General features: G+C 36.0%; 3 protein-coding genes and 1 non-coding gene across 5 annotated transcripts; 3 read left to right on the top strand and 1 right to left on the bottom strand.

Annotated features, from left to right (window-relative positions):
* The first annotated feature begins 1,102 nt into the window (after positions 1–1,102).
* Positions 1,103–6,067, top strand: LOC139976478 (EF-hand domain-containing protein D1-like). Its single transcript, XM_071985260.1, has 4 exons — positions 1,103–1,396; positions 1,814–1,961; positions 2,256–2,405; positions 3,709–6,067. Exons 1-4 carry the CDS (start codon positions 1,218–1,220, stop codon positions 3,859–3,861), a joined length of 630 nt encoding a protein of 209 aa, XP_071841361.1. The 5' UTR covers positions 1,103–1,217; the 3' UTR covers positions 3,862–6,067.
* On the bottom strand, positions 4,644–19,100 carry LOC139976479 (uncharacterized). 2 transcript variants are annotated; one of them, XM_071985262.1, is made up of 7 exons: positions 18,877–19,100; positions 15,753–15,876; positions 14,423–14,485; positions 13,542–13,621; positions 8,067–8,197; positions 6,897–6,963; positions 4,644–6,222 (listed from the first exon to the last, which is right to left on the bottom strand). In XM_071985262.1, the coding sequence occupies exons 2-7, from the start codon at positions 15,824–15,826 to the stop codon at positions 6,092–6,094; spliced, it is 546 nt and encodes a 181-aa protein (XP_071841363.1). In that variant the 5' UTR covers positions 15,827–15,876; positions 18,877–19,100; the 3' UTR covers positions 4,644–6,091. The 2 variants fall into 2 exon arrangements, with proteins under 2 accessions (XP_071841363.1, XP_071841364.1); XM_071985263.1 differs by having other exon boundaries at positions 18,923–19,100.
* A 288-nt stretch (positions 19,101–19,388) lies between these two features.
* Positions 19,389–19,462, top strand: Trnar-ucu (transfer RNA arginine (anticodon UCU)). The gene has a single exon. It is a non-coding gene; the product is annotated as a tRNA-Arg (tRNA).
* A 1,502-nt stretch (positions 19,463–20,964) lies between these two features.
* On the top strand, positions 20,965–24,861 carry LOC139976477 (hyaluronidase-1-like). The gene is made up of 3 exons (XM_071985259.1): positions 20,965–21,490; positions 22,347–22,931; positions 23,888–24,861. The coding sequence occupies exons 1-3, from the start codon at positions 21,125–21,127 to the stop codon at positions 24,263–24,265; spliced, it is 1,329 nt and encodes a 442-aa protein (XP_071841360.1). The 5' UTR covers positions 20,965–21,124; the 3' UTR covers positions 24,266–24,861.
* Positions 24,862–25,151: the final 290 nt, after the last annotated feature.

Genomic DNA, 25,151 nt, shown 5'->3' with positions numbered 1-25,151 from the left:
TATTCACACTTTCCCCCTCCTAACACCCCCTCTCCTTCCTCCAATTCCTCACATTCTCCGTCCCTTCCCTCCTACTCCCGTTTCTCTTGCTCCCTGGCTTGTCCATCCCTCATCCTTCCATTCTTCTTCCACCAAATTAAAATATTGTGAAGCGTGGAAGGCGACGTAATCATCGGTGTTCGAAGATGGGGGGGGGGGGGATATTTTCGTGCCTTTAACCTACTCAACTTGCTAGTTCTCAGAGACACTTCCACCCCACCACCCCGCCTTGGACCCCCTATAGGGCTGTGAGATGTATTCCACAATGTCAAAAAAGTAGAGTGATTCCTCTCTCTGTCATGCATTTATCAGTGCTTCAAAATGCCAGCAGAGGCTAAGACTAATTAATACTGCTGCAGGTTCCAAGTGCTTCGCCGCACCCCTGTACTCCCAACCTATAACATGGTGTACACAATCGGAAATACTTCCTAAAGACGTACACAGCTGTAAATATATAAAGAAAATTGTCTTTTAAAAAAAAAAAATATTACTCGGCCATTTACTGTACTGCCTGCCGAATGAAAATATATGAATTCTCTCCCCTGAGACCCACTAACATGGGAATGCAAAATAAAGTATGAAAGCGCCACATCTACGCGTCTATAAAAGTGTCAAATAAAAACAAAACATGAATATGACTCTACTTGAATTATATTGCTACACTCTTTCTTGCTACCTCACTCATCCAAGCCCAGACACCCGACAATTGATGACGATTGACAGGCTAAAACTGTTAATTATTTGGACAGTTAATCGGTTGTTGAAAACAGAAGAGTGTTGACACCATCTGGATATTTTTTTTTCTACGGACGCCAATATATCTCTGCCGTGAACTATATTGCTTTTCTTTTTGCCTGCTACAAATAACAGGCAAATATCCAAACAAATAGCACGCTATAAAAGAAAAAGCGTGTGACTAGCAATAAACGCACATAAGTTTGCGCGCACAACATCGCGTTCAGGAACTCCACGCAGGGCAAATTCAACAATACGATTGGAAGGTCTGCCGTGACGAAAGAATGGTTGTTGCATCGTGTTCCCATTAAACTCATTTTTAACACAGTCGTGTTCTAAGTGCAAAATTAAACATAAACTCGGTACGAACCATCGACAATTAAAGCGCCATATTGCTATACTCTGTTTCAATCCTCGATTGTTAAATCAAATATCCTATCAAGATGATGGACGACGAATTATCGAAGCGTATGGACAAGAGGATGCAAGCAGAGGAGGAAGGTGTGAAGGATAAGAAGATGAGGGAATACAAAGACCCGCGTGATGAATTTGCGCATCCTTACCCAGAGTTCAGCGAATTCTCACGAGATCAATGCAGAAAGTTTGAAGAAATATTCGCGAGGTATGAAATTACTTGACGCACGCAATGTGTTAGCCAGACCTTTTCGTCTAGGGGAGAGGGAGAGTGATGGAGAAGATAGTTTGTGCCATAAATTAATGGGAAAAAATATTGATTTCGAGATCAAGAATTTGTAATGAGAGAATTTATAAACTAAGCATTATAAAATGCTTATATTAGATCACGTTTATGTCTGTTTGCAATGAAGGAGATGTTGGCTAAATTACTGGGGCAAATTCAGTTGATTGATGAGACTTAATTAATAATTCATACTTTCTAAAGGATAAAATCAAGGTTTCGAATCGCAAACTACAATACAAGTTGCTTTTGACGAAATACGAGACTGCCACGAAAGAAAATGGATCGTTTGTCTATAACAGTATCCAGGAACTGATTATTTTGTTTCTCCTGTCTCCATAGTTACGATACAGATCATGACAACTTCATCAGCTTGGATGAGTTTCGTCATCTTATGGAAAGCAGGGGTGATCCCCTCACCCATCTTGAACTGAAAAATCTCATTGAATCCGTAGATGAGGATAAGGATGGAAAGCTTTGTTTCAGAGAGGTAATTTCACTTAATCCGATAAAATGGTTACAATATTTTACCCTTCTATAACCGGTTATAGAATGTCACCTGGCTGTTAGGAAAAAAGAAAAGAAATGGAAAGCTACCTGTGACTGACTTAAAACGTCTGAAGTCTCTTAGAAACAATGGAGTTACCAAGATCCCAACGTTCCAACCCCCCCCCCTCCCCACCCTATCGACACAACACTCCTAAAAAAAACATGTGTTAAAAGCTGAAATCCCTCTTTATGTGATGTTCATATTGACATCGTGACTCTTTGTCTTTGGTGACAGTTTATGCTAATTTGGAGCAGAAGCTACAAGAAAGAGATGCCGGAGGGAACCGGATATGCAAAGATTGTAGCAGCCAATGAGAAGGTCCTTGGTGCACCAGGTGATGTGGCTAAAGGAAAAGGTGGTATGAAGGGGTTCTTCGAAGCCAAGGTAAGTTTCATGACTGGGTATCGGAAAATAAATAACAGTAACTAAGTTGGTATATAAATACTGCCAGGTGTGTCCTGCGCATTCCGTGTTCCATTTTCCTTTCGCTGAAAACGTCTCTCCTCTAAATAGTGGCTCAACCACCCCACCCTCCCCCATTAAATACCCACAACACTGTGGTGGAGAAGAAGAGGGAGGTAGAACAGCTAGTGTGTGTGTGTGTGTGGGAGGGGGAGGGGAGGGGAGGGGGGACAGAGGATTGGCCCAACATTAAATTTGGAGGTCTAGATATAGGGTTGAACCAAACTGTGGCATTAAAAGACATTTTATAATCTACGACAGGAGTAGCTTGGTGTACCACCTGACATGGCTTAGAGTTCATCAAAAGAAAATTGTAACTAATTGAATAGGTTCTGAGCGTTAATTGCAGTGTTTTTAATGGGCGTCAAAAGATATTCCTTACTGCTGCGTAAAAGCCATCCAAGATCATGTTCTGTTGAAGGTTAGGGTAACATAGTTAGGGTAACATAGAACATAGGGTAACATAGAAGGTTAGGGTAACATAGTCAAGACAAACAAACTTTGGATGGTAGTCTTATATCTATATGAAAAATGTTTCAGAAATATAATATTCATCAGTTAATTGACTTTGAAATGTTACATATTTGAGACATTTTGATGAGTATGTAGATATATTTTTTTTACTATTTATTATTATTCTTATTTTGTTTTGCTGCAATTCCTCTTCCTGGAAAGTTCTACACATCTTGCAGGGCACAGAGTGATGTCATTCCATGCTGTTGCCAGATAGATAATTGCATCAACACAAGCAAAGGCGTAGGAGGCGGGGGGGGGGGCCAAAAATGTTTGTGAAAATTCGGGCAATAAGCTGAAAATTTTTCGGGCACCTACTGAAAAAAAAAAATGTGCAATGTGTTTTCCAATGGTTAAACTGATATTATTATGATCAAATGCTATTGTAAAGACTTTCCCAATAATTATAAGCAATATGGAAGGGTAATAACATGGCAATTGATTGTATGTTATTGGCATGCAATGTAATAAGCGGTGCATGCCTATATGATATGCACATTACTATGTGGAATGCGTGCGGAGCGCGTGAAAAATTTTGGATATACTTTTCCGGCAAGTCGTTACAGCCCCCCCAAATCAGACTGGGCTCCTACGCCTATGAACATAAGCTGAAAGGATATAGACACTGTTTGTGTTTATAATTTGTCTCTGTAACATGTAACTCCTGCAATACGAAAGTACTTAATACTTTCCATCTGGTTCTCACTTACAGGGCTCCGAGGGAAAAGATGCCGAGAACTATGAAGCGGAGATTCGAGAACAGCAAAGATTGAAATATGAGAAGAAAAGGAAAGCTAAAGAAGCCAAAGAGAAAGAAGCTGAAAGAAAGGCCAAATTTGCTGCGAGATCGTCTGCGTTTAGCTAATCTTGATCTCATCAGTTTTAACTAATCTTGATCTTATCAGTTTAACTAATCTTGATCTTATCAGTTTAACTAATCTTGATTTTATCGAATGGTCAAAAAACCTGTTCTAAGATTAAAATATATTCTTTGATAAAGGTATAATTGAAGATTTATCATATTACACATCATGTTATAATCGCAAATTACAAATATAAAAGGGTCAAATATACGCCATCGGTATTTTCTTCATTTTGAAATTTGTAGCATTGTCACATTGAAATCAATATATAAGAGCTAAAAATTCTTAAAATAAATAGAATCCAATCTTACAGGGGCTAGGGTAAAGTCTCCCCCTAGCCTGTTACTCCCCACACCCTGCCTGCTCCAATGAAAATGTCCCTGTCAAGTTTTGTGTTGACCATAACAACATGGATTACGATATTATTAGTAAATGACAGGCACTATAATGGTTTATCACAACATTGTATCAAGGCCAAGATACATGGGTCCGAGAGAAGAGGTGGGGGGCGGGGGGAGAGGGTAGAATAGCACAAGAATGTTACCCTTTATTCCCCCTGAGACACCCTCCAATTGCTGGTGAGATTAAACTTAATCTACTGGTTAACTACATCAGACCATCAACAAACAACTTCAAGCGAAGGTACAGACAGCAATTTGACTAAATCTAGCATATCTGACATATGCATTTATAAGCTGACAAAATGGTCAACCTTTTCAATAGGGGCAAATAGAGGTCTTCAGTGATGAAGCACATTGACAAAAGACAGCACAACAATTGTAAATAACTATCGCAACTTATCTTTATTCCAAATTCATGGACAGACTTTTGAATATTCATAGAAAACCATGATAATAAATCTGAAAATTTTAACTTAGTACAAGAAATTTGCCCAACAAATTCTGTCATTTGAAGTAGAATCTCACCTTTAAATAAAATCTAAGAGAGATAAATATGTGAAAGACAAAAAAATTATCAAGGTGAAAATATTGACAATATTGGACGGAAGATTTGTAAATTAAATATTGTAATAATTTTTAAAGTTGCTACTTGATTGCCAAAATGGGTGATAACAACCATCACAGAGCCAAATGTTGAGTCATAATGGCTATTACCAGTTTTCAATTGGTAATTACTTTACCAAGTTACAAGGAGACAATTTCCTCATTCCCTAAACACAAATATTGTTTTATGTTCCTTATAAAATTATCTTTTGCTAATATTACTAAATTATAGAAATTGTTATTTTTTCGATTTCTAATAATTGGTCCTTGCTTTAGAGAAGATAATGCCTTAAGAAACATACGTAAATGGTTTTGTTTGTTAAATGTTCGTCTCCAAATCTAGCACTCTTTGATTCCTAACTAATTATAATTACATGTGAAAGTGTCTTTGTCATATTTACAGCAATTGTTATTATGGTTCCTTGCAACCTCACTTTTCAAACCCAGCACTAAGCGCATAATCGCAAAGTGGAGCTGTCACACTATCACAATTTACATACAATTTAGATCAATTTACATACAATTTATAAATCTCATCAAAGAGAGACACAGAGACAGTCTTGCTATAATCAACTTGTTAATCATTATAACTCTATTTTACTGTCCCTCCATGAACTCTAATATGTAATTACCAAGAGTCAACTAAATCGTGAGTTATGATTAAAACCAGATAGCAAAAAACTATAACAATTAAAATAATAAATAATGTCATAAATTTGCAACAATACTAAGAATCCTAGATTCCTATTATATTAGAAATCTGAACAAAAGTTACACTCACTTTCAAAACTAGCAACAATGACTTTTCTATAATTCTGCCACAAAATTTTAGCTTTAAAATTTCAGATAATTCTATTTGCAGATAGTTACAAATAAACAATCTGTTAAAGGTGCATCCATTTCAAATTCACTGAATCTTGACAATGATTATGAGTTCAGTATTGTTCCATACTCCATCTTTTGTTTTGCTTTAATTTGCCTTTGAATAAGATTTTCCTAGGATCAAAACATTAAGACCTTTAAGTAACCAATAAAAAGTTTGACATTTGTTGAGCCAAGATGCGGAGACCGGCTTCTGTTAACAACAGGTATAAGCTATATATATCTATATAACTATACACACTTAGAGGAATGTTTCATGACTATGTCTTACAACTTTTGTAATGTCTAGGCTTTATTTACATGATAACAAACAAAAACAAACTGTGTTTGACTCTTGGTGACTGCTTCAGACATGCCAGATACACGAACAGCAGTTGACTGGCTCGTAACAAATCCCAGTTCTTCCCTTCTTGTCCAGAACAGAGTTACGGTAAAGTCTGTTGAGTATCCAAAATGGCAACAGCAGAGCATAGATCCCTTCAGGAGTGAAAGAGAAGTTACACAATTAAAGGTTTAATACCTTACAGAAGTGATAATGCAGAAATTACATTATCACTATTAATTCAATATCTGTTGTAATAGAGTGCAATACATTTGATGGGTCCTCATCAATGTCTTTGTACCAGAGACACTGGGTTTTGAATCACGAGGTAAACTGTTATTTGGACGGTTAATATGAGTAGCTCATGAATGAAATGACTTACAGTTAAACAAAAATTGTGAAAATAAAAATATGATGTTGAGGTCAGTTGTTAACCATGGTCATATTTGTTCTAAGCTATTTTAAGCAAAGCATGGCAGCAAAGATAAAATTAAGCTTTGACTTACCAGAAAAGCATTTTATTTAACAAGTAATTAAGTAAATCAAACTCGGTGTTGCCATTGGTCACTGAAAATTCAATCTCATGGGCCTTAACACCATAGAATCTTAAAGTGAAGTCCAATTGTACGGTTTAACAGAATTTAATTCAACATCACTCATACCAGTGCAACACTTGTACATGATTAATATGGTCTATAATGACTTGGACAGTTTCCAGCAATGCAAAAACTCATAACTTTTCACATCTATAAATCTGCTAAGCTAGTTACAGCTCTGTTTTTTCCTCATCTGGTTTTCTCTAGTTGACTTTTCCAGCATTAGTACATACCTATTGATATCCCGCTCAGTACTGCAGTTGCTAGTGAGTAATAGTACAATATCGGTGTATTGTTTTGCTGTAAAGAATAAAAGGTAGAGAAGTTCTGCTGAAGGTGATGAGTAACATTTAGTCACATTTGAACATTGACTATGAAAAAACAACAATTAATTAAACTGGCTGTTGCACTTAAGAGCAAGGGTGTAGGCTTATGATTATATACTACATTTATCTCACTTCTGATCACTTTGTGTGGAGGTCGCTAACGATACCCAGATTACAAAATGTGACACAGAATCACTTTGTATGGAGTTCCCTCAAGACACACATATTACAAAATGTGACACAGAATCACTTTGTGTGGAGGTCCCTAACAATACCCAGATTACAAAATGTGACACAAAATCACTTTGTGTGGAGGTCCCTAACAATACCCAGATTACAAAATGTGACATTTGATGTAACTAGAAGTATCAACGACACAGCTGTGTGTTTCTTGTTACAATTTGTCAGCAATGCTTACAAATATGCATATTAATGGTCACACAAGCTCAACCTTCAACAAGCATTTGTCCTGATTGAAACATGTAATTGTTTACAGTTGAGTACCCAAAATGTCTTGTAAGAAACTCCTGGAAGGCGCTTTTTCAAATCTTGTAGAAATTTCTAGCAGGCTAAAATTTTGGGCCCAATACTTAATATGATGTTTATGTTGTACTTTTATCTGCAGTAGCAGTGCATGAGCAAAGCATCCATCATGTAATTGGTTACAATAGTGTCCAAACAGTACCTTGCGATACTCCATCATTTATCAAAAAATGAAAAGTTAAATTGATAACCTAAAAGTAAAGATTTACGAAATGAAGAATCTTTCGATATACAATATCTATGTATAATATTTACTGAGAGTCTAGCCTTTAATTTTCATATAACACTGGAGACTGGAAGATGTTGCTGTACAGCCTGTCATCAAGTCATTAGCCTAAGTCGGAGTTGAGTCCGCCAATTTGGGAGATAAGGAGATATGTCTTAATATTTGTACAGATATAGGTACTAATAAACTTAGTGACGAACAAGTGACTTGGCTGAAAAGAAACACCAGAAAATTGTTATATTAATTTGAAGAAATGGAAAATACTGCTTTCGATTCCATCAAAATCATTTTTCTCTTATTTTACTTACACATTCTGTTGCAAGACTGGAAAGGATGATAAAAAGTACTCCGAGAATACAGGTAAGACCTCCATAACAATTAAAGGCAAACTTCACTTCAAATGGTATCGGGTCCATCAGTACAAACAAAAAAGTGAATCCTGTAAGTAGAGAGCAAGAACACATTGAAGATTAACAGCATGATATTATAGAGAAAGAACACATTGAAGATTAACAGCATGATATTATAGAGAATGAACACATTGAAGATTAACAGCATGATATTATAGAGAATGAACACATTGAAGATTAACAGCATGATATTATAGAGAATGAACACATTGAAGATTAACAGCATGATATTATAGAGAATGAACACATTGAAGATTAACAGCATGATATTATAGAGAATGAACACATTGAAGATTAACAGCATGATATTATAGAGAAAGAACACATTGAAGATTAACAGCATGATATTATAGAGAATGAACACATTGAAGATTAACAGCATGATATTATAGAGAATGAACACATTGAAGATTAACAGCATGATATTATAGAGAAAGAACACATTGAAGATTTACAGCATGATATTATAGAGAAAGAACACATTGAAGATTACCAGCATGATATTATAGAGAATGAACACATTGAAGATTAACAGCATGATATTATAGAGAATGAACACATTGAAGATTAACAGCATGATATTATAGAGAAAGAACACATTGAAGGATACCAGCATGATATTATAAAGAAAGAACACATTGAAGATTACCAGCATGATATTATAAAGAAAGAACACATTGAAGATTAGCAGCATGATATTATAAAGAAAGAACACATTGAAGATTAGCAGCATGATATTATAGAGAAAGAACACATTGAAGGATACCAGCATGATATTATAGAGAAAGAACACATTGAAGATTACCAGCATGATATTATAGAGAAAGAACACATTGAAGATTACCAGCATGATATTATAGAGAAAGAACACATTGAAGATTAGCAGCATGATATTATAAAGAAAGAACACATTGAAGATTAGCAGCATGATATTATAAAGAAAGAACACATTGAAGATTACCAGCATGATATTATAAAGAAAGAACACATTGAAGATTAGCAGCATGATATTATAAAGAAAGAACACATTGAAGATTAGCAGCATGATATTATAGAGAAAGAACACATTGAAGGATACCAGCATGATATTATAGAGAAAGAACACATTGAAGATTACCAGCATGATATTATAGAGAAAGAACACATTGAAGATTAACAGCATGATATTATAGAGAATGAACACATTGAAGATTAACAGCATGATATTATAGAGAAAGAACACATTGAAGGATACCAGCATGATATTATAGAGAATGAACACATTGAAGATTACCAGCATGATATTATAGAGAATGAACACATTGAAGATTAACAGCATGATATTATAGAGAATGAACACATTGAAGATTAACAGCATGATATTATAGAGAATGAACACATTGAAGATTAACAGCATGATATTATAGAGAAAGAACACATTGAAGGATACCAGCATGATATTATAGAGAAAGAACACATTGAAGATTACCAGCATGATATTATAGAGAAAGAACACATTGAAGATTAACAGCATGATATTATAGAGAATGAACACATTGAAGATTAACAGCATGATATTATAGAGAAAGAACACATTGAAGGATACCAGCATGATATTATAGAGAAAGAACACATTGAAGATTACCAGCATGATATTACAGAGAATGAACACATTGAAGATTAACAACATGATATTATAGAGAAAGAACACATTGAAGATTAGCAGCATGATATTATAGAGAAAGAACACATTGAAGATTACCAGCATGATATTATAGAGAAAGAACACATTGAAGATTAACAGCATGATATTATAGAGAATGAACACATTGAAGATTAACAGCATGATATTATAGAGAATGAACACATTGAAGATTAACAGCATGATATTATAGAGAAAGAACACATTGAAGGATACCAGCATGATATTATAGAGAAAGAACACATTGAAGATTACCAGCATGATATTACAGAGAATGAACACATTGAAGATTAACAACATGATATTATAGAGAAAGAACACATTGAAGATTACCAGCATGATATTATAGAGAAAAAACACATTGAAGATTAGCAGCATGATATTATAGAGAAAGAACACATTGAAGATTAGCAGCATGATATTATAGAGAAAGAACACATTGAAGATTAGCAGCATGATATTATAGAGAAAGAACACATTGAAGATTAGCAGCATGATATTATAGAGAAAGAACACATTGAAGATTAGCAGCATGATATTATAGAGAAAGAACACATTGAAGATTAGCAGCATAATGTTATAGATAAAGAACACATTGAAGGATACCAGCATGATATTATAGAGAAAGAACACATTGAAGATTAACAGTATGATATTATAGAGAAAGAACACATTGAAGATTAGCAGCATGATATTATAGAGAAAGAACACATTGAAGATTACCAGCATGATATTATAAAGAAAGAACACATTGAAGATTACCAGCATGATATTATAAAGAAAGAACACATTGAAGATTAGCAGCATGATATTATAGAGAAAGAACACATTGAAGATTAACAGCATGATATTATAGAGAAAGAACACATTGAAGATTACCAGCATGATATTATAGAGAAAGAACACATTGAAGATTAGCAGCATGATATTATAGAGAATGAACACATTGAAGATTACCAGTATGATATTATAGAGAATGAACACATTGAAGATTAACAGCATGATATTATAGAGAAAGAACACATTGAAGATTACCAGTATGATATTATAGAGAATGAACACATTGAAGATTAACAGCATGATATTATAGAGAATGAACACATTGAAGATTACCAGTATGATATTATAGAGAATGAACACATTGAAGATTAACAGCATGATATTATAGAGAAAGAACACATTGAAGGATACCAGCATGATATTATAGAGAAAGAACACATTGAAGATTACTAGAATGATATTATAGAGAAAGAACACATTGAAGATTACCAGCATGATATTATAGAGAAAGAACACATTGAAGATTACCAGCATGATATTATAGAGAATGAACACATTGAAGATTAACAGTATGATATTATAGAGAATGAACACATTGAAGATTAACAGCATGATATTATAGAGAATGAACACATTGAAGATTACCAGTATGATATTATAGAGAATGAACACATTGAAGATTAACAGCATGATATTATAGAGAATGAACACATTGAAGATTAACAGCATGATATTATAGAGAAAGAACACATTGAAGATTAACAGCATGATATTATAGAGAAAGAACACATTGAAGATTAACAGCATGATATTATAGAGAATGAACACATTGAAGATTACCAGTATGATATTATAGAGAATGAACACATTGAAGATTACCAGCATGATATTATAGAGAATGAACACATTGAAGATTACCAGTATGATATTATAGAGAATGAACACATTGAAGATTAACAGCATGATATTATAGAGAATGAACACATTGAAGATTAACAGCATGATATTATAGAGAAAGAACACATTGAAGATTAACAGCATGATATTATAGAGAAAGAACACATTGAAGATTAACAGCATGATATTATAGAGAAACAACACATTGTAGATTACCAGAATGATGTTATAAAGAAAGAACACATTGAAGATTACCAGCACGATGTTATAGGACTGTAAGATAATAAAACAGTCCAGGAATGATTTTGCTTTGGCCTGCTTTATCTTTTAGTTGGTTTTCATCCCTGACATAAGCAACTAAGCAAGTCTAAATTTTGATGTCGTTTTGGAAAACTGACTGGACATCACATTTCTATTTAGGCCTTGTAAATGACAGATTTATGAGGGGGGGGGGGGGTGGAGGGCAATTGATCCGGGCACCCCTGCCATACGAAACCATAATAATTAAAAAAAATCAGTTTTTTCATCAAAATATATTTGTCTTACCTTAATATCTACTTGGAGTTTTGCTGGCATGTATATTTACATGTATTTATTTCCACTATATAACTCATTTAACTTCTCTATGTATGTATAACTTGTCAGTTCCAATACATTCAACAAAGTGACTTTGATGTGTAAATTTGGGAATTTGCCGTGTATTTCAATTCCTGTGTATGAGGGGCCCACCAAACCTGAAGTGACCCGGGCCCCCAAGGTCTAGATCTGGCACTGGGCATTGTGGAGCACAGAGTTAGACAATGTTTAACAAATGTGGATATTAAATTTTTTTTATATGTTATAACAGAAGCCAAGTATACACAGTATCACAAAGCAGCATGCGTTACAAACTACTGTGTTATCAAAAGCATGAAAACGGAACGTACAGTTAAAATGGGACTTAACTGTCTAATACCCTTCTTCATGGCTTGTACTGTTATTTAGAATGAACTGCTTCATGTTATTTTGAAAAAAATAGACTTACAAAATTTGATCTCATATACGGAATGAGTCAAATTCACAGAAAGCTGTTTTGATTTTCTTTTAAATTTAGATCTTTTAGATTCATTTAGAATTTAATAACTTATATTCTTGGATGATTAATTACACGTCCTTGCTCTACCAATTAAGCAATCCAGTCCTTAGTTGGTGGGGATCCCTATACAGTCATTCTTTGCCAGGGAGGGTAGAGGGGGGGGGGGACCAGTGAGAAGCCAGTTTACTTTGCATACCCTGTAACCTTTTTTTCACACCATAGTTTCATTCAACACAACCCAGTAAGTAGCAGGGAGGGATTTTGAAGAGAAATTCAGCTTTTTTTTTCAGAAATTCAGAGTTAGAAATTCATGCTAGGACCAATATGACACTGCCCTCTGTTGAGACACTGCTAGGACCAATATGACACTGCCCTCTGTTGAGATGCCAGGACCAATATGACACTGCCCTCTGTTGAGATGCTAATAGGACCAATAAGACACTGCCCTCTGTTGAGATGCTAGGACCAATATGACACTGTCCTCCGTTGAGATGCTAGGACCAATATGACACTGTCCTCTGTTGAGATGCTAGGACAAATATGACACTGCCCTCTGTTGAGATGCTAGGACCAATATGACACTGTCCTCTGTTGAGATGCTAGGACCAATATGACACTGCCCTCTGTTGAGATGCTACTAGGACCAATATGACACTGCCCTCTGTTGAGATGTTAGGACCAATATGACACTGCCCTCTGTTGAGATGCTAGGACCAATATGACACAGCCGTCTGTTGAGATGCTACTGTAGGACCAATATGACACTCTCCTCTGTTGAGATGCTAGGACCAATATGACACTGTCCTCTGTTGAGACTATGGACAGCCCCGTTGTGTCAGCAGCTGGCTCTGGTATATACATATATATTAAAATATATTTAAATAGTTATTTCAAGCTGAAAAAATGTTCTTTTTCTTTTATGGTAACTTGTTAAACTTACCAAGCATCACAAAAGTCACAACAATGGAGGCAATAAGAAGTCCAAACAGATGTTGACCACAGTATCTTGAAGATTGTTCTCTGCTTGGGGAAGAATAAAGTAGCCGTGAGACATTAACTGATAGCAAGTGTGGATCCGAGCAGACTCGTAGTGAGTAGTCTGTGATCTATTCTAGGATAGTTCATACCTGTACTCGTCCTAGTGCAGTTGTACTCATACTTGTACTCAATAATAGTATAGATGCTAACGCAATACTATGTACTCATACTAATAGCTTTGTACTCACACTGATACCAAGGCTAATGTAACTTACTACTCATACTCATGCTGTTGTTCTCTTAATACTACAAGTCTGGATCCCAGGTAATGTTTGGACAGTTCCAGCAACAGTTTATTGGTATTTATACAATAATTTTCAACTTCCTTTTATTCCAATGAGAATGGGCACTGATAATTTATTCCTTTTAGCAAAGAGCTTCAGTTTTCAAGATGATCCCCGCTAGGGCACTTATATTATCCAAACATTTACAATAACCAAATCAAACAAAAACTGTTAACACACTGCTGATCCACTCAAAAGCATGCGTATGAGAATGTGTAACATTAAGTGGGCCTGACGTTTCGATCCTAGCAGGATCTTCTTCTTCAGAGGCTGAAGAAGAAGATCCTGCTAGGATCGAAACATCAGGTCCACTTACTTTTACACATTTATGATAACATTCATAAAGTCTTTACATTCTCTTACAGAGAATAAAGCCCTATTACTGTTAAAGTACATGTAATGTCTTAAAAGGCAATTAACAATATTTACAATGCATAAAGCTATGACATCCAATAGACTGGAAGCCTGTATTTTTTGAGTTCCATTCTTTGTTACTTACACTAAAAGAACATAGAATTGAGGCAACAGAAAGCCAACTGACAGGAGGAGAATCAGGATGCGTCTGTGAAGGGAAGAAAAAGACAACAAAATGCAGAAGCTAATAATAAGATTCTTATATGTATAATGTAACAAAGCTCACCATCAATTAAACTCATTGTGGAACTGCTCCATATGGAACTGCTCCATATTATCGCCGGTTAAATTTACTTTGTATATGAGTCCGTCGAGACTTGCCATACGTAACAATACGTAACAATACCAAAGACACTAGGTAAAGTTGGAAATTAGTTCTAGAAATATTCATTCATGTTGATATAGCCATCACCACGGAAATGTTAATATTCATAACAAGGTTACTGAAGCTCCATACTTTGCACTGCATGGCCCAGCAACCAAATTCTTCCCATCACTCATTGTGTATAAAGGTCTAAAATGTCCTTGTGTAAATCTTCTTGAAAACTGAAGATTTTGCTAATTGGAATAAAATATCAGTGCCCATCAGTTTTACATATCTACTGAAAAAGCAATTTATTAACAGCTTTCCTCTCTGGTCACTCACTGTATAATGGTTTTTCCAGGCACTGCACTGGTCTATACACAGAATGCATTGGCCTGTGAATATTCTATGTAACATCAGTGCAGCCTCTGACAAATAATAGACAGCCATTTTACTCGCTTGATTGAGAATAAATTACTAAACCCAATATTGCAAATCTGGATAGATAAGCATAAAGGTTGTTACATTTATAACTGAACTAACTTTGTGTCCACTCAAACCAATATAATAATCATAGTACACATTATCTATGCACAAATGAACAAGAAGGTGTGGAACTTTCACATCACTAAAGTAGGCAAATAATAGTGATTTCAATTGTTACATTCTTGGTAAAATTGTGGGGCATAAGTGCCATACACTTGCACAGTCAGCCCATGAAAGTGAGCTTAGCTGAGATCAAAATTGGCAAATTGATAGATTTACACTTTATAGGCCATTAGAATGTAATACTGCAGAATGGTGCATAAAATGCAACAGACCTGCCAATCTCATTCCTCAACCACCCCCCCCCCCCCAGGGTGAGATTTCCAAACAAACTCTGGAAACTGGTGCCAAAAAACTGGACATTTTTACAAAATGTTTTCAAGTCAAATAAAACTCATTATTATATGAAAGATATCAACAACTCTAGATAAATGCAGAGGCCTCCTAGGCCTTCAAATTTCTGCATGTGAGGTTCCACCATGTTAGGGTACATTTACTGTTAGTCACAGGATAAAACCAATGTCACTTAGTTTATAGGATTTATTAGTGTTACTATGGTACTTACATTTTGAGCCGATTGTTCTTCGGGAACCATCTGATCAAGTGGTACATACAATGAGGAAACAGGAACCACCACATTGTGCCTTAAAGAGTGTTTATTTATTCACATTCCTACAGTAGCTAGAAATCTGTGAAGAACAAGATCAAAAGCAAAGTTTGAGTATTTAAGTATTCAGGAACCATAAATGCCACAGCCTACATTTTTTTTTCTTGACACAAATTAAGAAATACCTACCAAAAAATATGTCAGTTCTTTTGTTAAATGAATGGCTTGAATATTTATAAGTAATATTGACAAGTGGAGTTAGGTGGTGGTGGCATTGGACGAGCTGAAGCGTCCAGGAGGATGTAGCTAAATGCGTCATTCCGTGTCAAGTCCCGGATGACTATTGCTGGACCCGCTCTAAAAATTAACACCCTCATCACATGATTAGAGCACTAGGAAATAAGCATATTCTAAAAAAGTGAGTTGTACTGCTTCAAAATTGGTCGAATTATCACACATTGAAATTCCCCAATTTGTTGCCACCGTGGCATTTTCTTGATTTTTTGGGTCACATTTCTCAGCAATTCAACATCCTACTACCTTTCTATGACAGAAGCCTATAGACTCTATCCCATAGATAAACAATGTGCTATTTTAGTGGTAAATTGCTCCTAAACTATTGCTTTCGGATGCTCCATTCTTCAGAGGTTATTGTATTCAGTCGAAGGCAAACAATACAAAATAATGATGACAATGCTTCCCTGTAATATATTTGCACGTTGTGTAGCTATAAAGTTGCTATTTCATACTGCGATTCAGCAAGAGGAAGGGGTTTTGTGGCCAACTTTTCAACAACATAACAATGTGAGAGATGTGAGGTATTTTACTTTAATGATATTGTATAAAGTTACCAACTTTCAGGGTCCTAGCTTTCCTCAATATAAATTTAAAGTTGCTCCGATGTACAAACGAGGTCGTCTTTGACAGCCAATAACTCAAAACGAGTCATGTTGAAAAAATCTGATTATTTTTTTCTAGAAGAGATATAGTACCATCCTGTTTGTACAAAAAAAATACAGAAGGGTTTTTTGCCTTATTTTTAAATGCAAAATCCTCAAAGTTTGGGATTTTACATAAAATGCTTTTGCCAGTTGTGCTGTTCCCGTTTTTTTTTCAGAATATGCTTATTTCATGATGTTCCATGTTTTGTGAACTGATATGGAATGCCTTGACTAGTCAAAGATGTATAAGTAAAGTAACCTACAAGGCACTTCCCTTCACCAATATAGATGCATTTCTGTTATATGAAAGCTGCCTGATAAGGCAAGGATTGATTTAGCTTAGAGAACCATTGGAACACTGAACATAAATGGGATTTTAATTTGAGTCTGATTGGGATCATGTTTGTTATGTTTTGAGACTGTAAAAAGTTCAGTATATTATCAAATGTATTTTTGTTGCCTAACCAGCACTTGGGTCTATACAACGAGGATATTACTTTAAATATATGGCATTGAAATTCCAGGGTTTACCATGATTTCTTTGAGCTGTCTGCAACAGGTTGAAAATGAAGACAGAACAATGGATACACAAACATCACTTCCTTCTACTCATAGCTGCCAATTGCTATTAATTTAGTTACTTTTTAAACATTTTGATGGATTGATATTTTACTTTATAAGTTACTTTAAAGATCGCAAATTGGTACTGATGTTCTCAAACTATGTTAGCTTATACTGTGTGTCAGAAGTAACACAGGAAAGTTATCCAGATTATCCAGCACACTTGTTTATATTAGTAAAGACAGAATGTGCATGCTGTATATATGCACTAATGGTGACGTAAAGTATTGTATACTTTCTACACTACAGACCCTGGCCGCTGCGACCACACTTGCTTTCTACCTCACGCACGTATGACAAGCTAGCTGGAGAACAACGTTTTCACAGTACTATACTATGCATGAGGGCATACCGCATGCTCGTTTATGTTGCAGCAATGTATGTGCTGTATACCCTGGGCTTACCCTCTGTCTCTGGAAACGATCGGAAACAATTAGGGAAATAATTTTTCACTACCAGAGAATTCCTGCAACCCACCATGATTTATCCTGAACAGTGTCATACTGTACACCGCGTAAAATGTATATAACCCTACACTACAGTTCTGTCCATGATTTTCGCAATGTCGATCTACATAGCCTTAGGTTACGGTCCTCACCTACAAGGCTCAATCGGTACATTGTAGTATTACTTACAGACAGCTCTCGCACAAGGCGTGCCATTTTAAAAATCCAAGTGTTGGAAAATCGCAGGTGATACATCATTAACATAATAGTCTCTGGGCCATATTTCGTAACTTTATTGCACACGATGTGTGCGAAGTACCACGTCAAGCAATGCCAGTAATATTTTTGCTGCTTTCATTGGACAACCAAAAAATCCTTTGGACAGCCAAATATGAAGGCAAGGTTGTCCAAGAACCACCTTAAAATTTCCTGCTTATGCCTAACATATTGAACTTACGACTTAGTTTATCTTAACAACATTCCTTGTTGTTGTTGTATATTAGCAAAGTATCGCATAGGTTACTACTTTACGTTTAAGTAGTTACTCATAGTTCATTCTTAGTTCAATAGCATCGTAGTACCATTCTCTAGATTAATTACTGATGAGTTACTGAATAACCTATACTCATATGGTTCTTTGTTCTGTCACCATATCACAATTTTTTCACATTATGTCGCTGGCATAAATTGTTTAATGATCTGTTGGAATACAGTTTAATAAACACATCTGCTTAATCCAATAATTGGAGTTCTCTCAAGATTTGTTACCCATGAATGATATCATTACCTCTTTAATGTCTTATATGAAGAAGATGCAATAGTTGTAACCAAACTTTGGCCTAACAAAATAGCATAGCCTAACTGCTGTTACTTGTTAGGCATAAACTGTTATGTTAGGCTTAACAGGCCAAATGCCAAAGTTGTTTAGCCAACTGTAGCTGTGTAGCACTACTAGTACTAAGTTACACTTACAGTACTAGGCCTACAACTACTTTTCTAGCCTAGGCCTAGCCTGGATTCAGTGAATCGTATTGGTCTTGCCTATGCTATTTTAAGACTAAATAAGAGTCATACCCAGGTATACAGATCCAGAGTTATACGGATGATTAATCAAGTTTACCAACTTAACATCTAACAGTTAGTCTATGGGTGGTAAGGTTGTGCGAAGTTGCTCGCTGTATATGCTTGTAGTTGTGTGAAAATCTGAACATCGACGAGTCAAAAATTCCTTGATATACTAAGTTATACATGCTACAACACAAGCACAACAATCTTTACTTAGTCTTTAGTAAATAGTATCTTAGTACTTAGCGCTAGCCTAGCCATGAACAAATCTGAGCAGGTCAATGACGTCAAACTTGTTTACTGTAACTAAGTGTAATTCGGCCGAAGTCAACCATAAATTATGGCTTGAAAACTCGATAACTTGCATCAAAATATATCTCAAGGTAATAATGAAACTCTTCCATTTTGTAACTACTTGAGAAAGTATATAAATGCCAAATACAACTTAAGTTTTCACGGTAAAGCACAAACAATAAGAAGTAAGGAATATATAGTATTGTAGCTCCTTCGTTAAATAAGCAGTCCCCGTGGCGCAATGGATTAGCGCATTGGACTTCTAATTCAAAGGTTTCGGGTTCGAGTCCCGACGGGGATGGAGTCATTTTTGCTGTAGTTTTCCGGATCGCTTTGTAAAACGAATTAATGACGAAACTTATAAATGCTTTCCACCTTCCCTTGAATTCCGTTAGAACAACTTTGCTGTGTTAACTTTCTAGTTTTGTTTATGTGGTGCCTATGATATGTAACATTTGTCAACTTTATACTTTTCCACAATTGTTCATTTTCTACAGTGAAATCGTAAATAGACTGACAGAAAGATGAAGTTGCATCTTGATGCACACAGTTATGAATGTGTGTATTGACTATTCAGTAAAATTTGCTTTTCTCTTTAGTTTCACTATGTAAATCTTATATATATAAGATATATTATATATTAGGGTGTCCGCATTTATTATATATTAGGGTGTCCGCATTTAAGATATATTAGGGTGTCCGCATAAAAAGCGGGAGGCCCAGGTTCGAATCCCAGTGGAGGCTGTAAGTTTTATCACTGTTCTGGAGGTTCCTTATAGAACCAGGCAGTTGTTATGGAACAACTCGCCTTTAGGCCTATAGAAGAACCCTTGGTTTCCCACAAGGGCGGCGGAACCGGGGGGGCACAGGGGGCACGTGCCCCCCCACTTTTCCTCAGGGTTAAAAATGTGCCCTTTTTCTACATAAAAATTGTCTTAAGTTAGCAAGAGGCCAGGGAACCGGAATGAACACTCTGGAAGGGCCGTTTCCGGCCATCTGAGGGGTTTGTAAAACCAAAATTTGTCTTGTACGCTCCGCGCCAACCGATGGTGGCGCTCCGCTCAGATAGTCGTGCATCCAACTTTGCAAATCCTGGCTATGCCCCTGAGTTTTAATGAATTTATGTGGGTCAAACTCAAAGCTATTTCGAATGGAAACAATTTGTTAAGATATTAACAAGAAATAAACTCTCATTCGGAAAATTCATACATTAGCAACTAGCATGATTTCACCTCATTTGTCTCAATAGAAAACTTGTTCCTTGTTTCCCAATTTGCACATTGGATATTGCAGTGCCAGTATGCATATTTTCCTTGAGGGGGGGGGGGGCGTTGATGGGGTGATGTGTATACGCAAATAAGATAATACATTAAGAGTTATAAAGGGTACTAAATATCAGGCTACATCAGTCCAATCGAATTTCTGCAAAGTGCCCTTTGATGTCGGTGCCCCCCCAGATTAAAAGTGCTTCCGCCGCCCTTGGTTTCCCATGAAACTCCATGGTTTCACGATGTTGAAACCACTGTATATACGTACGGTATTACATAATTGAATGGAAAATCCACTGTTACCCACCAAGTAAACGGGACTGGGGAAATTCTGCCTCTTGACAGGTCCCCTTGACTTACCCTTAGTGTCCCCAAAATTCATGCTTACACAACATTTGATATATCAGGTGCCAGCTGAATTTTTGCAGTTATGTACACAACAATGACCAGACGTCTGCCAAACCGCACACATGACTATCCAGGCATCCTTTTCCGGTGTGCATGTGGTGGATGAAAAATAATCACGAACAACTATTAGTACGTAGAGTTGTTGCACCTACTGTAGTTCTTATCAGGCATATCACACTATCTTTGCAAAGTATTAATGTGTGTATACTAGGCCTGCTAAGTGTAAGTTTTCTTTTGCAGTGATACATATCTCGTTAGTTAGTTTGGTGGCTTTAGATAAACAAACAATGGGTATTAACATAATCCTCCGAATGACGATCGTCTTTGTAATGACGTCGGTTTTAGAAACAGTGCAAATACACAATCAGCCTCATCAGGCGGATAATTCGAATCAGGCAGAGTACGACTATGCGGCCTCCTGGCGACCAGCTAAATACAACTGGAAATCTCCTTTTACTGCATTTTGGAACGTACCCAGCTACGCTTGTTCTCACCTTTTCAACATCAGTCTGCATTTAGATGAGTATGGCATAGTAGCAAATAAAGGTGAAAACTTCACTGGTGATAAAGTGGTCATTTTCTACGATGATGAACTTGGTTACTACCCATATTTCAACAAAAGCTCACAGCCCATCAATGGAGGTTTACCACAGGTGAGTTCATACCATAGAAATTGAAGAAAGCTTTCTTCAGTTTCTATGGGTCATACCCTACTAGGACTGCATATAAGCTGGTACCTACAATCCGATGAATGGCGTGTAGCTTCATAATCATAGTTGTGAGTTACCATTGAAATCTATGGTTGCCACACTACCACTGTCCAGGGAGCTGGTGAGTTCTTAGCTGGGCCTTTACAGTAAACTACAAGTCATGTATGTTCAAACCTTACATAGATAGGTTTAGATCTAGGATAGATTTACACGCTGTATTGTGATATGCACCTAAGCTATCTAACCCGTTCCATAACAAACTGAGAATCACTACTGTACCTGTAAGTATATCTTGTAATTTAAAAAAAAAAATTTTTTTTATCTGTTTTCAAGTAGCAGACCCCTGAAATATTGAACAAATGGTTGTCTAACATTAATTTTACATCGGTTACCTTTCATAGTTATTTGAAACACATTGTAAATGACAGTACTTACTGAGTCAGTGTCCCTACCTTAATTTTGGGGTGAAATGCAATGTTTGTCTTTAGGTGCTAGCTGTCATGCAGTATTATAAACAACCATGAAGGGGAAGAAGCAAAGATGCTTCAAGGTCAGGTGTGATCACTAGCATAAATTTGTGAATTAATGAACAGTATCATTTGTGGGGTGGGAGGGGATGGGTGGAGAAGTGCTAAGAGAAAGTCTGCATCAGTAAAAAGAGTTATGTACTGCAGATTAGGTGAATTTAAGTACCTGAAACAGTTTTCTCATAGCTGTAAAATGTATGTAGGCCTATGGTGTTCTTGGGGAAATGTTACCAATGTCTTGCTTACCTCAAACTTGATTCCTTTGTTCTCAGACTTCTGATTTGTTAGCTCATCTAGAAAAAGCCACCGATGATGTTTTGTTGACGATCCCTGATCCAGCATTCAACGGGATCGGTATTCTCGACTGGGAAGCTTGGCGCCCGCAGTGGGCACAAAATTTTGATACTAGAGAAATCTACCGCAAGCAATCTAAAAAACTGGTTCAAGAGAGGCACCCTAAATGGAGCGATGAAATGATTGAGCTTGTCGCCCTCATCGAGTATGAACAAGCCGCAAAATATTTCATGGACAGTACTCTACGTCTGGTCAAAGAACTGAGACCTCATGCAAAGTGGGGTTTCTATCATTTTCCCTATTGTAACAACGGCAAAGAACCACAAAGAGCCTGCAGTCCAGGAGTGGAAGCATCGAATGAAAACATCACTTGGTTGTTTGATTCATCTACTGCCCTATATCCTTCTATATATCTTCATGGACAAGAGACAGAGATGCGAGACTATGTTAATGGAGTCGTAACAGAGGCCCTTCGTGTCCGAAAGCTGTCAAATAATAAGTTTGCTGACATATTTCCTTACACAAGATACCTCTATTCTCACAGTGAGCTCTTCTTTACAAAGGTAAAAAGAATAAAATTGCTTCTCAAATCGTTTATGAAGTTTCGTTCTTTAAATCGTATTTTGTAATTTGTTGTACTGTTCATGTCTTGATGCTAGTCGACATTGTGATTGCTTGAAATATTAAACTTCATATCTTTACAATACAAAATTCTATGAGGATGTGGTTTTCACAGACTTAAGATTCAGAATATTTTCAGCAAATTTTGTTTAGCAATCAACTTTAGCCACCAGAAATTGCTTTTAATGATTTCATCACCAGAAATGCAACTCTGCAGTAGCTAATTAATTTGTCGATAATAAGATGTAATGAAATAGTATAAATTAGTTTCAGGACTTTCGATGTGGCTACAAAATGAAACCCAAACATAAATCAAAAAAATTGGAGCAGACTTAACATTTAAGTGAAGAGCATTTCTATCGGCCGAGCTATCTTTAGAGATAAAAAGAGAGAAACTTGCATAAACAACGTAGAGACAAGAAAAGCAAACAGGATAAAGTCATATTGAAAATAGAGCCAGCTGCTTGGAGTTATGTTTGTCTGAAATACTATCTGCTACCAAGTTCTAACCTCCCTTTCTATTCCCATGTTATTGATATTTAATCCTCACACCACTCTTGTTAACTAAATACCACATCTTCCAGTCATTGCATCAGAACATTTTGCAATTTGAAGCAGTTTCTTCACATAATTACCTGATTTGTTCTGGCTCTTATCTATGGAACAAGTTACCAGATCACATTCGAACATGCTCTAAACTCTCTACTTTCAAAAGTTTTCTGAAGACCCATTTTTTCACTTGTTCTTTTGTTAATTAATTTGCTTTCTTTGTAAAGCCCCTTGAGCAGTGACTTTTGTCTACTGATTTGGCGCTATATAAGTCTCATTTATTATGATTATGATTATTATGATTAATATTAATATTATTATCATTATTATTATGTAAATTCTCTTGTAGGAAGACTTGAATGCAACCATCCTACAGTCTGCCCAGATGGGGTGCAGTGGTGTCGTCTTTTGGGGATCCAATAATGATACACACACTGCTGAATCCTGTTCGCAACTTCAAAGTTATCTGCAAGTGTCTTTAGGACCTTGGGTTAAGAGGGTGACCGATGCTGCATCACTGTGCAGTCTCAACATCTGCTCAGCAAATGGACGGTGCGTTGGTGACATTCTGACCTGTGCCTCTTCCTGGCAGAAGTTGGAAGGAATGGGGACACATGAGAAGGAAATGTTAGGGATGAGAGATAATCGGGGACAACAGTCATTATTTGCATGTACTTGTGACTGCTATGAAGGATGGAGTGGTACCTCCTGTAGCATATCAGGATAGGAGGGGGTCATATGAGGTGATACACACCAGCATCTTTCAAACCTAGTGTGATTTGATGGTTGTGCGTAAAATTGTTAAATTTAAAAAAAAAATCATACAAAACTTTCATTTTAGACTGAAGTATGTTGAGGAGAAGGCAAGTTTATCTGTCATGGTGATGTTATTAATAGTATGCATCTCTATGACTTAATGATTGAGTTTGATTCTCTTCAATCTACAATCATAAATTTGACAGATAATAGAGGCAGATAATTAACAGGGACAGTATTAAATAGAATTCTTCTTTTTGAGGCTGCCTTTTATTTTTATTTTATTAATTTCTTTGTTTGACTAATTAGCTTTCATTACAATTACAGTATGGCATCATTTGTGGTCTTTAAACTTTGATATAGCTCTCAGACTAAATTAGCAAAGTGGACCCAATTAAGAGATTATGTTTTTAATATACTTTATACTGTTTTTACAGATCAGAGTGTCTCAGTGGATATTTCGTTCCTCCTTAACAGGAATGGTCGACTATTAAGATTGTCAACAGATGTATTATATTTATCACCTGAAAGTTATGCTCTAAAACAATAAAATTGTAAGAAAAAGTTGTTGTATTTTCCTTTCTTAATATACAGCTTAAACATTGTACAGAAAATAAATTCCAAATGTTAAGTATACCAATGATAATACATTTACATACTTATGAATTTTGAAAGCAGCTTTTGCATTTGGTTGGCACATGTACCAATGACACAAAATAAGATTGGACTTGATAGAACTTGATAGAAACTATCCAAAATTTTATTACCAAATGAACTTCAAAGGTCATCAGCATTGCCTCAAATATGATAGAAAGTCATATAATGGTCCCTTATGCTCCAAATTCACAAATCATATA

Source organism: Apostichopus japonicus, chromosome 11 (assembly GCF_037975245.1).
Source record: "Apostichopus japonicus isolate 1M-3 chromosome 11, ASM3797524v1, whole genome shotgun sequence".
In the NCBI taxonomy this organism is placed as follows: Eukaryota; Metazoa; Echinodermata; class Holothuroidea; order Aspidochirotida; family Stichopodidae; genus Apostichopus; species Apostichopus japonicus.
Note: the sequence above shows the minus strand (reverse complement) of the source record. Positions and strands in the feature narration are given on the sequence as shown.